The sequence below is a fragment of the Meles meles genome, chromosome 2 (genome assembly GCF_922984935.1).
Source record: "Meles meles chromosome 2, mMelMel3.1 paternal haplotype, whole genome shotgun sequence".
NCBI classification, from domain to species: domain Eukaryota; kingdom Metazoa; phylum Chordata; class Mammalia; order Carnivora; family Mustelidae; genus Meles; species Meles meles.
Window position 1 is genome coordinate 122025372 of NC_060067.1, and position 14467 is coordinate 122039838.

At 41.9% G+C, this 14467-nt stretch overlaps 2 protein-coding genes across 4 annotated transcripts in view; both read left to right on the forward strand.

Moving 5' to 3' along the window:
* The first annotated feature begins 7285 nt into the window (after nt 1-7285).
* Nucleotides 7286-11302, forward strand: C2H4orf36 (chromosome 2 C4orf36 homolog). Of its 3 annotated transcripts, none has more exons than XM_045998489.1 (4): nt 7286-7403; nt 7852-7988; nt 10455-10609; nt 11058-11302. In XM_045998489.1, exons 2-4 carry the CDS (start codon nt 7924-7926, stop codon nt 11189-11191), a joined length of 354 nt encoding a protein of 117 aa, XP_045854445.1. In that variant the 5' UTR covers nt 7286-7403; nt 7852-7923; the 3' UTR covers nt 11192-11302. The 3 variants fall into 3 exon arrangements, with proteins under 3 accessions (XP_045854445.1, XP_045854443.1, XP_045854444.1); XM_045998487.1 differs by having other exon boundaries at nt 7310-7665; XM_045998488.1 differs by having other exon boundaries at nt 7310-7427.
* The window catches only part of SLC10A6 (solute carrier family 10 member 6), a 42999-nt gene continuing 39834 nt past the window's right edge, over nt 11303-14467 (forward strand). Inside the window, exon 1 of the mRNA XM_045998486.1 lies at nt 11303-11397. The gene's annotated coding sequence lies outside the window, so the exon portion shown is untranslated. The remainder of the gene's footprint in view (nt 11398-14467) is intronic.

Consider the following 14467-nt stretch of genomic DNA (forward strand, 5'->3'; position numbering starts at 1 on the left):
ACTTTTTGTATTGAACAATAACTGACATACAATATTGTATTAGTTTCAGGTGTGCAACTTAGTGACTTGATATTTTTTTTTTTTAAAGATTTTATTTATTTATTTGAGAGAGAGATCACAGGTAGATAGAGAGGAAGGCAGAGAGAGAGAGAGGGAAGCAGGCTCCCCGCCGAGCAGAGAGCCCGATGCGGGACTCGATCCCAGGACCTGAGATCATGACCTGAGCCGAAGGCAGCGGCCCAACCCACTGAGCCACCCAGGCGCCCCTAGTGACTTGATATTTATATACACTAAGAAACGGTCACCACGGTACATCTAGTTACTGTCACCATATAGTTTTTACAATATTATTGACTATATTCCCATTGTTGTACTTCTCATCCCTGTGGATCATTTATTTTATAACTAGAAGATCATTAACTTTCCTCTCTTTTTTTGTTCACATCCCCCTGTTCTCTTCTTCTCTGGCAACAAACACTTCATTCTCTATATCTGAGTCTGTTTCTGTTTTGTTTTGTTTCTTCATTTGCTTTATATTTAGATTGCACATATAAATGAAATCATATGATATTTGTCTTTGTATGAGTTATTTCACATAACAGAGTACACTTTAGGTCTATCCATGTGGTTGCGATTGACAAGATTTTATTCTTTTTTATGGCTGTGTAATATTCTATTCTATATATATACATATATATGTGTATGTATATACATACCACATTTTCTTTATCCATCCATTCATCTACTGATGGACACTTAGGTTGTTCCCTATCTTGAATATTGTCAATAGTGCTGCAATAAACATAGGGGGTGCATATACATTTTTTAGTGTTTTCATTTTCTTTAGCTAAATATCTGGAAGTGGAATTGCTGGATCACTTTTAATTTTTTGAGGAACCTCCATATTGTTTTCCATTGTAGATGCACCAACGTACATTCCCACAAAAGAGTTTCCTTTTCTCCTCTTCCTTGTCAACACTTGTAATTTCTTATCTTTTTTTTCCCTTGTCTTTTTGACACTAGCCATTCTGATCCTTGTGGGGTGATACCTCATTGAGGTTTTGATTTGCACTTCCCTGATGGTTAGTGATATTTAGTATCTTTGTGTCTGCCGGCTATCTGGATGTCTTCTATGAAAAAAATGTGTATTCAGAGCCCCTATCTGTTTTTTGGAAAAAGATTTCTTTATTTCTTTATTTTAGAGAAGTTGGGGGTAGAGGGGAGGGAGCGAGAGTCCCAGGTAGACTCCACTTTGAACGCAGAGCCCGACACGGGGCTTGATCTCACAACCCTGAGATCACAACCTGAGCCAAAACCAAGAGTCAGACTCTTAACCAACTGTACCCCCAGGTGACCTTTCTGTCCATTTTTTAACTGGACTGTTTGTCTGATATTAAGTTCTATGAGTTCTTTATATATTTTGCATGTTAACCATGTATGGGATATATATAATTTACAAACATCTTTTACCATTCAGTAGACTTTTTGTTTTGTTGATGGTTTCCTTTGCTTTGCAAAAGCTTTTTAGTTCGATGTAGTCACAATAGTTTATTTTTGCCTCCAGAGATAGATCCAAAAAAATATTGCCAAAAGTGATGTCACAGAGTTTACCTCCTATGTTTTCTTCTAGGAATTTTATGGTGTCAGGTCTTACATTTAAGTCTTTAATTCATTTTGAATTTATTTTTGTATATGGTGTAAAAAAGTGGTTCAGATTCATTCTTTTTGCATGTAGCTGTGAAAAACTCTAAAAGAGCTTTTCTTACATATGGGAAGGGGGAAAAGAGGGACAAATTTTAGACTGTGGGGTCAATCACAAAGCCTTGCATACAGAAAGTGCTCAATAGATGTGTGTTAAATTGGCTTGAATCTAATCGAATGAAAGCTTATGATGAACTATGAACCACTGAGATGAATAAAATTAAAAGGACTATATGGATATCGTAAGCCAGGGATATAAATCTTCAAAAAAAAAAGAAGGATAGGGCAAATAAACTTTATATCCTATATGAACTTTAATGAATTCTTTTCTACTTACTTATTTTTAAGTAATGTCTATGTCCAACGTGGGGTTTGAACTTAGACCCCAAGATCAAGAGTCACATGTTCTACCTACTAAACCAGCCAGGCACCCTAAACTTTAATGAATTCTTTACATAAATATGTCAAAATACAAAATAGGTAAATTAATTAAAAGTCATTTGCTAACTAATTAACAACTTAGCACTGTAATTACATGAAAGATTTAGATTCATGGAATCAATCATAAAAATATTTTGGGGTATTACTGGTTTGGTTTCATAAACGACACAAAGGCTTAGACACTTTTCATATTTATAAAGGGTCTCTAGGTTTTCTTTATTCCTAGTTAGACCTCTTCTATCAGAGCATATCACCTCTTCATCTGGTATGTATCTCCTTGGGAAAAAGCTCAATTGATTTGATTTATTATTTACTTAAAAAGTCAATAAAATGTGACTAATTTTAACAAATATTTAATGAATAACTGGGGATCTCATCTTAATTTTCTAATTGTTCCTACTTCCCTAGTTATTATAAATCAGCATGAAATTGAAATGCCAACTGGACTAAAGTAAATAAATCCTTTGTTTAAATCAGTACTTTGTAAGGTGACATTGTAACACTCCAAAGCCCTCATATATTATGATGTGTAAAGAAGTACCTTTCTTCCTGTTCTTATAACTTATGCCTTATGGCTGCACAGTGGAGGGATTCCAGTGTAGCTGTCGGGGGCTAGCTATCCTGATGTGACCTGCTCCATGGCAGATGCAGGTTCATGGTGCCTGCCAGGGAGTCAGCCAGGGAATCCTTACGGCTCTAGATTTTGTCCTGGGGAGAATCCTAGGCTGTAAATCGCATGTCATAGTCTTGGATTAGGTAATAGATTCTGACCTGCTTTGCCTCCCAAAGAATAGGAGTTTATCAACTGGGCACCTGGGAAATTATAATTTATAGCTCTAAGGAGAGCAGAGGAGTCTGGACAATGAGCTGTGGCTATTATTTTCTGTATGTACAGAAACCTACTCTGTTGGGGGGCCTGGGTGGCTCAGTCGGTTAAGTGTCTGTCTTGGGCTCAGGTCATGGTCCCAGGAGCCTGGGATGGAGCCCCAAGTTGGGTTCCCTGCTCAGCAGGGATTCTGCTTCTTCCTTCCCCTCTGCTGCTCCCCCTGCTTATGCTCTCTTTCTCAAATAAATAAATAAAATCTCAAAAAAAAAAAAAAAAAGAAAAGAAACCTATTCTGTCAATTTCAAATAAAATGGGCAGGTTGTCAATGTTATTGTAAAGATGCAATGGACATTTCAGGGACAGAGGGATATATAGTTCAGTCAGGGGATCCAGAGAACTCAAAGGATGCATAGGTTAGGAGTGAAATTGACCTGGGCTAAATTAGGTTCTGCAGTTTACTAGTTGTGTAATTGTAAGCAAGTCATTTCGTAGCTCTATAAACCCTTTTCTTCTTAGCTGTCCTAGGGAAACTATTATCTTCTTCTCCACTAAACTGTGAGGTTCAGACTGCAGGGAGAAGAATGATTGCTGGCATGCAGAAGTGCCCGAAATATTTTGTTAATCTATGTATGATGAGAAATTAAAAGAATATTTGAAAAGGGCAGTTGCAAAAATATTTACAAGTTTATATCTTAAAACCTTGCCTTAATTACAATTCTGGGAGAATGTACAGTATGGTACAGAGAAAAATATCAGAATTGCATAGCCTTGGGTCAAGTTCGGTGACTTTGGAAAATTTTTCCTGCTTGAGGTGCCTCAGTTTTTACTTCTCTAATATCCCTAAAAATCACACCACTAAATTTATAATAGCATCTATGGTTGTGATAATTAAGTGAGGCAATGTGTAGGAAGTACCTTGAACAGAGCCCCAAATGTAGTAAACACACTACTATGGCTTTTTTGTTGTGTTCCCAGATCGTTAACCTTGTCTCTTTGCATACCTGCTTGTACCTCAGTTCTAACAGTAGGTGGCAGCAATGCTCTCTTAAACAATTTGAATGAAACCTGCCAATTTTTTGGAATAATTAGTGAAGGCTTACTGTGTGTAGGGCACCAGAAAAGCAGGGGGATAGAGATCAAAAAGAAAAGAATGGAAGGGAGAAGAAGGAAAGAAGAAACAGGGGGTGGGTGGGAGACAAAGAAATATTTAGAAATGATGTGATAATTCAAAAGAAAATACTGAAATAGTCTTCATGGGGGTGGAGCAAGAACCAGATCTCTATTGGATATCCTTCTACCTTATAGGATTTAATGTTATTTATTTTTTTTAAAATTATTTATTTATTTGACACAGAGAGATCACAAGTAGGCAGAGAGGCAGGCAGAGAGAGAGAGAGACAGGAGGAAGCAGGTTCCCCGCCAAGCAGAGAACCTGACGTGGGACTCGATCCCAGAACCCTGAGATGATGACCCGAGCTGAAGGCAGAGGCTCAACCCACTGAGCCACTCAGGCGCCCCTGTTATTTTTGTTTTTAAAGACATGTGGGAGAGTGGTACTTACCATATATTTTCTGTGTTGACAATTTTTAAGTCTCTCTTAACTGGTCCTAGATGAGATTTTAGCTGCCCAGAAGGAATCTATAAAGCATAAGGTATTTTACTCTTCATTTTTATCAAATTATTAATCTCAATTATAAAAATATGGCTATTTTGGGGCACCTGGGTGGCTCAGTGGGTTAGGCCTCTGCCTTGGGTTCAGGTCATGATCTCAGGGTCCTCGGATCGAGCCCCGCATCGGGCTCTCTGCTCGGCGGGGAGCCTGCTTCCCCCTCTCTCTCTGCCTGCCTCTCTGCCTACTTGTGATCTCTCTCTATCAAGTAAATAAATAAAAAATCTTAAAAAAAATATATGGCTATTTTCCTCTGTGTAAAATATTTCTTCTACAATAAGACACTTAGTGTATATTAGTTATCTGCTGCTCTGTAACAAATAGTCTAAAGGTGGGTGGCTTAAAATGATAAACATTCATTTTCATATTTTCTGAGGGCCAGGAATCCTGGAGCGGCTTAGTTAGGTGGTTCTCACTCGGGGTGTCCCATGAAGTTTCAGTGAAGACATCAGCTGGGGCTGCTATCATCTGAAAGCTTGATGGAGGCTTGGAGGATCTGCTTCTAAGCTGGCTCACTCACATGGGTGGTGGCAAGAGGACTCGGCACCTTACCAGTTGTTGGCTAGAGGCCTCTATCCCTTTGCCTGTGAGTTTCTCCATAAGGTGGCTTGAGGGTGCCCTAACATGGCATCTGATCTTTTCTAGGGTTAGTGATTCAAGAGAGACCACAAGAAGGAAGCCACAATACCTTTTATGACTTGGTTTCAGAAGTCATACTCTGAAACTTCTACTGTATTTGTTCAAAATGAGTCACCTAGGAAGTAACTAAACACCATTCTCAGGAATCATGTACATATACAGGAAGTGAAGTTCAAAAATGGAGAAATCACAGGCTGTCTAATCTCTCCCAGTGGGGTCCTGGGCATATATATCATCCTCTCCCTGGAGCTTTATTTCTTCCTTCATAAAAAGAGAACAGCCATAACATCTTGAGGCACAACTCTAAAGTGGCCTATCTCTGCTTCATCTAGGTGTGATTTCAGTTAACAACTTGGTCTCTACTTTCTCATCTCTAAAATGAAATGATCTTAGACAGTGGCTTTCACACTTTTTAGACCCATTGTGAGAACTATATTTTGTATTGAAACTGCATACACGCAGGCATGAAAGAGTCCATATGGATAACAAAAAAGTAAGTTCCACAAAATAATATTTATCCTCATGATGTACTCACATGCACTAGCCTCTGCCCCATTCTATGTTAATTTGTTTGAAAAAAATTCAGTTCAGGATCTACCACATTGATGTTACAGCCCATTGATGGGTTCGACATTCCTTGTGTGAAAAGCTAACACCCACTCTCACTCCTTGAGGCCCCTTTTTCAATGGTATTAGAACAGAAATGTTAAAGAGTGAAGGAGTCCTCACCTTCTAGTTTTGGAGAAGCAAAAAGCACCTTCAAAGGGGGTTCAAGCCTACCAGCCTATTGTAATGAGACAGGAGCTAGTATCAGAGGCATCTTGTCAGGGTGAATAGGGTACCTTGCTTAGCTTCAAAAGCTGGCGCTGCGACTCAGGAGCTCTGCCACCTCAGGCAGTCCCTTAGCCCGAGTTCATCCCTCTCTTCCGTAATTGGAATAGTAAGTATCCCTTGCCTATCTCGTAAAGTTGCTAGTAGCCACAAAATGAGACAATTAGTCACTTACCATGTTGGCAGAGAAATGACAGACACGATCTTTAATCCTCACAAGGACCCTGCAAGATGCAGAGTATGACACTTGTTTTACAGATGGAAAAATTGAGGATTAGAGAATTTACACGGGCAAGACCTTAAAGTTAGCGAGTGGCAGAACTGGAGTGCCAAGCCCGTTCCGACTTCCAGACCTTTGGGAAGGAGGAAGCCTATCTTCATTTGACGTTTAAGTGGTGACCATAGGATGTATTAAAATACAGATTCATCCCGAGTCACCTCAGTGTAATGACTTCAGAAACTGGCCCATGAGTCTACCTTTTCTAATCAGTCCTGTCCTGACCACGACAACACGTAACTTATCACAGGTAGGCTTGGGGCTTTTTCGCGTTTCTAGCTGCCTTGACCCCCCAGGGACAGCGAACATTGACCACACCGCCTCGCTCACACGGAACACGTCAGCACTGAGCACATTTCTGTAAGCGGTACCCCCAAATGGTCCCCACAACGAATTCCCCGGGTCGCTTCCATACTCCCTGACATTTAAACTCCCTGACATTTAAAAGTGTCATTTTCAGAGAAAGGCCTAGCTTACATCTTTTCGCTCCTAAGTTTCGTTCCGTCAAGGGTGTGCGAGCCTTGGCCGCTTAACCGCGGGCCCCCGTCCCGGGCTTGGCTCCCCTAGCCCCCGGCGGGCGGGACTGGCACCACAAAGCCCTTTATTGAGGCCTCCGCGTGACGCGAGGCACCCCGCTCCTGGGCGCTGCCCGCAACTCGGGAGCGAGCGGGACGGAGGCGTGTGCCCGCGGCGCGGGCCCGCAGCTGCGCGCGCCATGGGCGCCTAATCGGGCTCGCGCTCCGAGACCCGCGAGTGCGGATCATCAGGCGCTGGCGCCCGCTCCCCGCCCCGGGATCCCAGAGACCCGCCCTCCAGGCCCCGGCTGACGGGGCGTGCCGGCCGCGCCTCCGGTGGGGTTGGGAGGAGGGGCGGGGCGCCGGCGTGGGAAGGGCGCTGGGAGTGCCCCTCCGCCCTCCGCCTCGGGCTCTGCAGGCGACCGAGGCTCCGCCCGCTTCCAAGAGCAGGGTACCGCTCCGAACTGCGCCCGGGGGCGGCGGGGAGGCTCGCCCCTCCGAAGGGTGCGTGCGCGGGGAGTGGAACGGGTTCGTACCGCGGGCCGCTTCCGGGGAAGTTGAGATTTCGGAAAAAGGGAAAACCCGGGAAGGTCGGCATTTCCTTAAAGGGCTCGGGCGGGGAACGGGAAGTTCCCTGTCCGCAGAGCCTTTTCTCGCTTGACGTTGCCCAAGTCAGACACGTTTGGGCGCGGTGTCGGAGCCAGTTTGGCAGGTTGGGCAGTGACGGAATGCCGATGCTGTTAACTTGGCTTTTTCTCCGTCCTCGGTAAGAAAGGATCAAATGAGTTCATGGAAAATGAGAGAGAACACGGTTCGGTTGTACCTTAGGGGTTCAGCTTCAAGGAATATTTGTTAGGGATGTTCTGACATCCAGAAATGCTCTTTCTAAATCTTTTTATTGTGTGGGTATTAAAGGGAAAGCCATTAATTCTGTGAGTTGCAAACATTACAGGTAAAGCGAACAGAGTATGCCAGTCATTCCATCAGGCACCTATGTTAGGAAATTGGACCGTGGTGATTCACCATGGCTTACGGCTTGCCGAGAAAGAACACAGTGAAAACCATATTGCGGGGCAGTTGTTATAACGTGTAAGTATTTTCATCACGGTGAGCACTGACTGGGGGCCGGGAGTGTCCTTGGCAAAATAAAAGTACCGGAAGCCTTATGTTCCTCATGAGATACTGGGCTAGGCGTTTTCAGCTATCTGAATAGTGATTTTTTTTTTTTTTTAAGATCTTTATTTATTTGACAGAAAGAGATCGCAAGTAGGCAGAGAAGCAGGCAGAGAGAGGGGGCGCGGGGGTGGGGGGAGCAGGCTCCCACTGAGCAGAGAGCCCAATGTGGGGCTCCATCCCAGGACCCTGAGATCATGACCTGAGCCAAGGCAGACGCTTAATCCACCGAGCCACCCAGGCGTTCCTAAAGGGAAATGCTTTTAATAAGAATTTATAAATCATCTTACTTGGTCTTTACAACAAAACAACACAAACCGAGGTTCGGAGAAGTAGGTTGATCAAAATCACACAGTAATGAAGTAAACAAGTGACAGGGATGGAAGTCAGTGTTCCTACTCTGAAGCAGTATCTACTACTGTCAACTACGTTAAAATTCCTCTGTGGATAGTGTAAATCTACCTAAAAATGTCTTCGTGTCAGGTATCTCTCCCCCTCCCTTAGGATTTTTTTTTTTTTTTTTTTTAATTATTTACTTGAGAGAGAGTGACAGGGAGAATGATCAAGTACAAGCAGGGGGAGCTATGAACTTTGCTCCCTCTCCTACCATATCTTGTGTAGCCTAATGGTTAAGACCTCAGATTCTAGAGTCTGACTTTCTGGGTTCAAATCCTAAACCCATGAGCGCAACAGCCTTGTGATCTTGAGCAAGTGGTTCTACTCCTGTTTCCTAATCCCTCAAATGAGCATAATAATAGCACCTGCCTACTTCACAGGGTTGCTGTGTCAATTAAAGATGTTCATATAAGCAAACTGATTAAATTAGTGCCCAGCATACAGTAAATGCTAGATAAAATTAGGTGTTTTATTCCTCATCTTTGAAAATCAGCATATAAGGGTAAACCTCATTCTTTCATTCTGTGTACGTACCACAGTGTGTTTAACTAGGCTCTTCCTGATAGACATTAAGGCTATTTTGTGAGATTTTTTGGACAAAGAATGCTTCAGTGAACATTCTTATAAATAGATCTTTGTGTCCTTGTTCAAATGCATTTATAAGAATTGCAGACTTCAAGTCCCTCCTTAAAGTTAGATGATGAAGTGGCAAGGAAGCTGGAGGAGGAAAACAAGTAGACCCATGTACAGAACACTCTCATTTCCCTAATTTGTACCCAAGCGGGTCTTCTACCTTTCCTAGTGCATATGAACTCATATAGACTCGATGAGATGAGAAATATGTAGTTGATATTTTAAATTTCCAAACTAGAACATATAAAACAATTCATTTTAAGTTCATGGTGATTATTTTTAGTATTATAGTTTGGGAATTCCTCTCCAGTTTTCTGAGGATTCTCTTGATACTAGTGCTTCTAAATAACTACTCTTAGGCTAAGTACCAGCTCTGGTTCTTAATTAACTTCTGAGTCTCTGTTTCTTTGTCTACCTGCATGGTGGTTATAAAGATTGAAATAAGATCACACACTCAAAGCCTTTGTGTATGTCAAGCACCCTGCTCAGTGCTTGATTATTCCCCTTTTCCCTTCCCTAATATGACCCTAATTGTGATCAGCCATAAAAGAGTTGGAGCATACAGTTCTTCTTCTTCTTTTTTTTTTTTTTGGTTAATTTAAGATTTTATTTATTCATCTGTCAGAGATAGAGAAAGAGCACAAGCAAGGGGAGAGGCAGGCAGAGGGAATAGCAGTGAGCACTGAGCAAGGAGCTCGATATGGGACTCAATTCCAAGACGCTGAAATCATGACCGGAGCCCAAGGCAGATGATTAACCGACTAAGCCACCCAGGCATCCTGGAGCATACAGTTCTTAATCATATCCTCTTAAAAGAGATGGAAAGATTGGATTGACTGCAGGGAGGCTATTTTTGAACAAAACTTCCTGCCATTAAAATTCGTAATTTTTCAATATATCTCTACGTTAGAATATATGTATGTATGTGTGTGTGTGCATGTGTGTGTGTGTGTATATATATATTACATTATACATTTATTTTTTTTAAGATTTTATTTATTTATTTGACAGAGATAGAGATCACAAGTAGGCAGAGAGGCAGGCAGAGAGAGAGGGGGAAGCAGGCTCCCTGCTAAGCAGAGAGCCTGATGCGGGACTCCATTTCAAGACCCTGGGATCATGACCTCAGCTGAAAGGCTTAGCACACTGAGTCATCCAGGTGCTCCTACATTATACATCTAATGTAAGGCTCTTTCTCCTGGCTAAATTTGCAACTCTGGAAAATCCTGAAATCTCCCCATAAGCGAAAATGTCTAGTGGAAAATAGAACTGAGAATTAAGATGTCTTCTGAATATCCCACAATAGATGCTCAGTAAATACTTTTTGAATGAATTAATGAATTTTTGCTCCAGACAGGAACCTTGGGAACTTGCACTGCTTACAGAGACCTGGTACACGAACCTAGCCAACATCAAGTTGCCATTCTTGGGAGAAATTTCATTTGGTAGTCCTTTACACCTCAAAAAAACTAAAACCATTAAGAATGCTCTGCTCCCTTCTGCAGAATGTAAGTTCTGTAAAAGCTACTTTAGCAAATAGCAAATTTTATCTGTGTTATTTTGCTTATTATCAGAGAAATGTTTAAATGTACTCATTCACACCATACCCCTCATCTATATAGCCCTTCTTGTTTAGTATCGAAGAATGTGAATTTTGCCATGTGATTCAGTGTTCATTTTTTTTTTTTTTTAGATTTTATTTATTTATTTGTCAGAGAGAGAGAGAGCAAGCACAGGCAGACAGAGTGGCAAGCAGAGGCAGAGGGAGAAGCAGGCTCCCTGCCGAGCAAGGAGCCCGATGTGGGACTCAATCCCAGGACGCTGGGATCATGACCTGAGCCGAAGGCAGCCGCTTAACCAACTGAGCCACCCAGGCGTCCCTCAGTGTTCATTTTTAACAATATTATGTCTGGTGAAAAAGGTCCATTGGATTGCTCTGTATATTTTATTTTCCAGCTATGAAACTTGAAAGGGAGTATGAAATGAAGCGCTTGAATCGCCTGAAACGTCAGGAGAATGTAGCTGAGGAAATTCAGCTTTCCCTAAGGGAAAGGCAAGTTGGTTTGAGAAGACCTCTTCCACCTAAGTGATATCATCTTGTAATTGAACCTGTACTCAGTGCTTTCCACATCCAAAGGCAATGAAGGTCTCCAGCCTTTTGCTGTGTGAAGTTGGGTGCAGACCTACAAATGTCCACTGGTGGACGAGCCAGCTTCTGTGGGTTGGTGGACAGCTCTGATGGATCTTCTGTGTTCCTGCCGCTTACTTCTTCCTTTGTACCACACGTGACAACACTGTAAGTAGATGAAGAAGTAGCTGGAATTAAGTCATTTATGTGATTAGTCATTGTGATTTTTGTAAAATCGCACCAAGGGAGGGGGAAACGCCTTGTCAGAGTTATTATTTTGAATTTGCATCTTTGAGACACCAAAAAGGAGAGAGAAAAATTCTGTTTTTTTTTTTTTTAAGATTTTATTTTTCAGTAATTTTCATATCCAACATGCGGCTTGAACTTACAACCATGAGATCAAGAGTCACAGGTTCCAATGACAGAGCCAGCCGGGCACCCAGAGAAAAATTCTTCTAAACATAGTAGACTGAAAAATTTTATTTGGTTAAGAAAAATTTTAGGTTTCATTTCAGTAACTCTTTAGTTTCCAATGTTCAGTAACACATCAATTATATTCTCATGCCATACTTTATTTTTATCTATCTATCTATCTATCTATCTATCTAGGCTCCATGCCCAGCATGGAGCCCAGTGTGCAGCTTGAACTCACAACTCTGAGATCAAGACCTGAGCTAAATCAAGAATTGGAGACTCATCTGACTGAGCCACCCAGGGACTCCTCTCATGTACTTTTTTTTTTTTTTTTTTTAAAGATTTTATTTATTTATTTGAAAGACAGAGATCACAAGTAGGCAGAGAGGCAGGCAGAGAGAGAGGAAGGGAAGCAGGCTCCCTGCTGAGCAGAGAGCCCGATGTGGGGCTCGATCCCAGGACCCTGGGATCATGACCCGAGCTGAAGGCAGAGGCTTAACCCACTGAGCCACCCAGGCGTCCCTCTCTCATGTACTTTTATTTTTTTTTTTATTTTTAAAAGATTTTATTTATTTATTTGACAGAGAGAGATCACAAGTAGATAGAGAGGCAGGCACAGAGAGAGAGAGAGAGAGGGAAGCAGGCTCCCTGCTGAGCAGAGAGCCCGATGTGGGACTCGATCCCAGGACCCCGAGATCATGACCTGAGCCGAAGGCAGCGGCTTAACCCACTGAGCCACCCAGGCGCCCCTCTCATGTACTTTTAAAGTGGCAAGTAGAACTTACTTTCTGCTTGTGTTTTCCCAAAACATCATCCTTTCGCTTTTGGTTAATTTCGTGTTGTCTCTCTGGGATGTCCTTGGAGCGTGTGAAACACACACAAATATATGCAGATGACATGAAAATACAAGACCTAATTTTAAGGAAAATGGGTATTTACAGAGAGGTTAGAGAATGGGGACTTAATAAGCTGAAAAATGTTGGACTAGCATAAACCAGTTGTCCTAGAATTTGAGTCCAGCATGGCACAGTTGGATATGAAAATTATATTTGAGAGGTGCCTGGGTGGCTCAGTCACGAAGCGTCTACTGTCGGCTCAGGTCATGATCCCAGGGTTCTGGGATTGAGCCTGCATCAGGCTCCCTGCTCAGTGGGAAGCCTGCTTCTCCCTCTCCCACTCCCCCTGCTACTGTTCTTTCTCTCACTGTGTCTCTCTCTGTCAAATAAATAAATTTTTAAAATCTTTAAAAAAATGAAAGTTTTATTTGAGCACAATTTAGTGTTTGTTAGATGAATCAGTAGGGGTTTAGTGTCTTCTGTTATCTTAGTCTCATTCCAGAAGTTCTCGTGGCCTTGTTAAGAGTTCATGCTTGACACTTGGTGGCCTTCTTCAGCTCTCAGCTTGGCTGCTTCTAGCGGTGTGATCTGGGGAGAGTTGTTTTATGTCTCTGAGTTTCAGTTTTCTTTCATGTAAAACAGGAATGTTACTGGTACGTACTACACAGTTGTCTTGAGGATTAAATGGAAACTGGCCCACAGTGGGAATTATTCCAGTAGTTATTCCAGTAATCACTGTGAGCATCACTGCCTTTTTACTGCTATAATCTCTGAGTATCAGCCTGACTCTGTTGACCTTTGTGGAGATAAAAAGTCTTGAATTTTCAAGAATTGGATTTTGTTCTTGTCAATGTATATATACTCACCAGACCATACATGAGCTGATTTTTTAGTTCAAAATCTGGCCACTGTACCTATGGCATCTCCTGAGTATTTCTGTTTAAAAATGATAATCTCTGATGATCAGTTTGTCACTGCTGTCTTTTTTTTTAGTAAAGATTTAAAAAAAATTATATTTATTTGACAGACGGAGATCACAAGTAGGCAGAGAAGCAGGCAGAGAGAGAGGAGGAAGCAGGCTCCCTGCCGAGCAGAGAGCCCGATGAGGGGCTCGATCCCAGGACCCCGGGATCATGACCCGAACCAAAGGCAGAGGCTCCAACCCACTGAGCCACCCAGGCGCCCCTTTAGTAAAGATTTTATTTATTCATTTCACAGAGAGAGACACAGCAAGAGAGGGAACACAAGCAGGGGAAGTGGGAGAGGGAGAAGCAGGCTTCCAGTTGAGCAGGGAGCCTGATGTGGTGCTAGATCCCAGGACCCTGGGATCATGACCCAAGGTGAAGGCAGACACGATGACTGAGCCACCCTGGTGCCCCATCTTTTTTTTTTTTTTTTTAAGATTTTATTGATTTATTTGACAGAGCACAAGCAAAAGTCTTGTCTTGCTTTACCCTGAACTGTTTATTTCCATATGGTTATGTAGCTCTCTCTGATTTCTATGTTATCATCATGGGGATTCACTTCACACTCTTTGACATAGGTGCTCCTGTTTCTTCTGTGTCTGACCATCCTCTTTCTTGGTTTATTTATTTATTTTTATTACAGTGGAGCATATCCCCAGTGGTTACCTGAGAAAGGCTGCATGTGAGGAAATTTTTTTGAGGTTTTGTTGTCCAAAGTTCGTATTTTATGCTCAGATTTCATTGATAGATTGGCTGAGTGTAGAATTGTAGGTTGTAAATAATGTTTCTTTAAAATTGTGGAGGATTTATGTATTTCTTTTTATACAATCTGAAGAGAAACCAGAGCATTTGTATTTCTTTTTAGTTTTTGGTATTGTTAGTGAGCATTCCAAAGTCATTTTTACTTCGGATGCTTTCCCCGAAACCTGCTTTTTTCTCTCTGGAAGCTGTGGCATCTTCTAGATCCCAGTGTTGTGATAGGAATCATGGTGTAAGACTAATAATCAGATATAACATGGTCAC

Coding starts and splice junctions, on each gene's coding strand:
- C2H4orf36 (XM_045998489.1), top strand. CDS start 7,924: ATGGCTTACGGCTTGCCGAGAAAGAACACAGTGAAAACCATATTGCGG. Junction 7,989..10,454: donor CGGGGCAGTTGTTATAACGT/GTAAGTATTTTC, acceptor TTTTTGCTCCAG/ACAGGAACCTTGGGAACTTG. Junction 10,610..11,057: donor TCTGCTCCCTTCTGCAGAAT/GTAAGTTCTGTA, acceptor TTTATTTTCCAG/CTATGAAACTTGAAAGGGAG.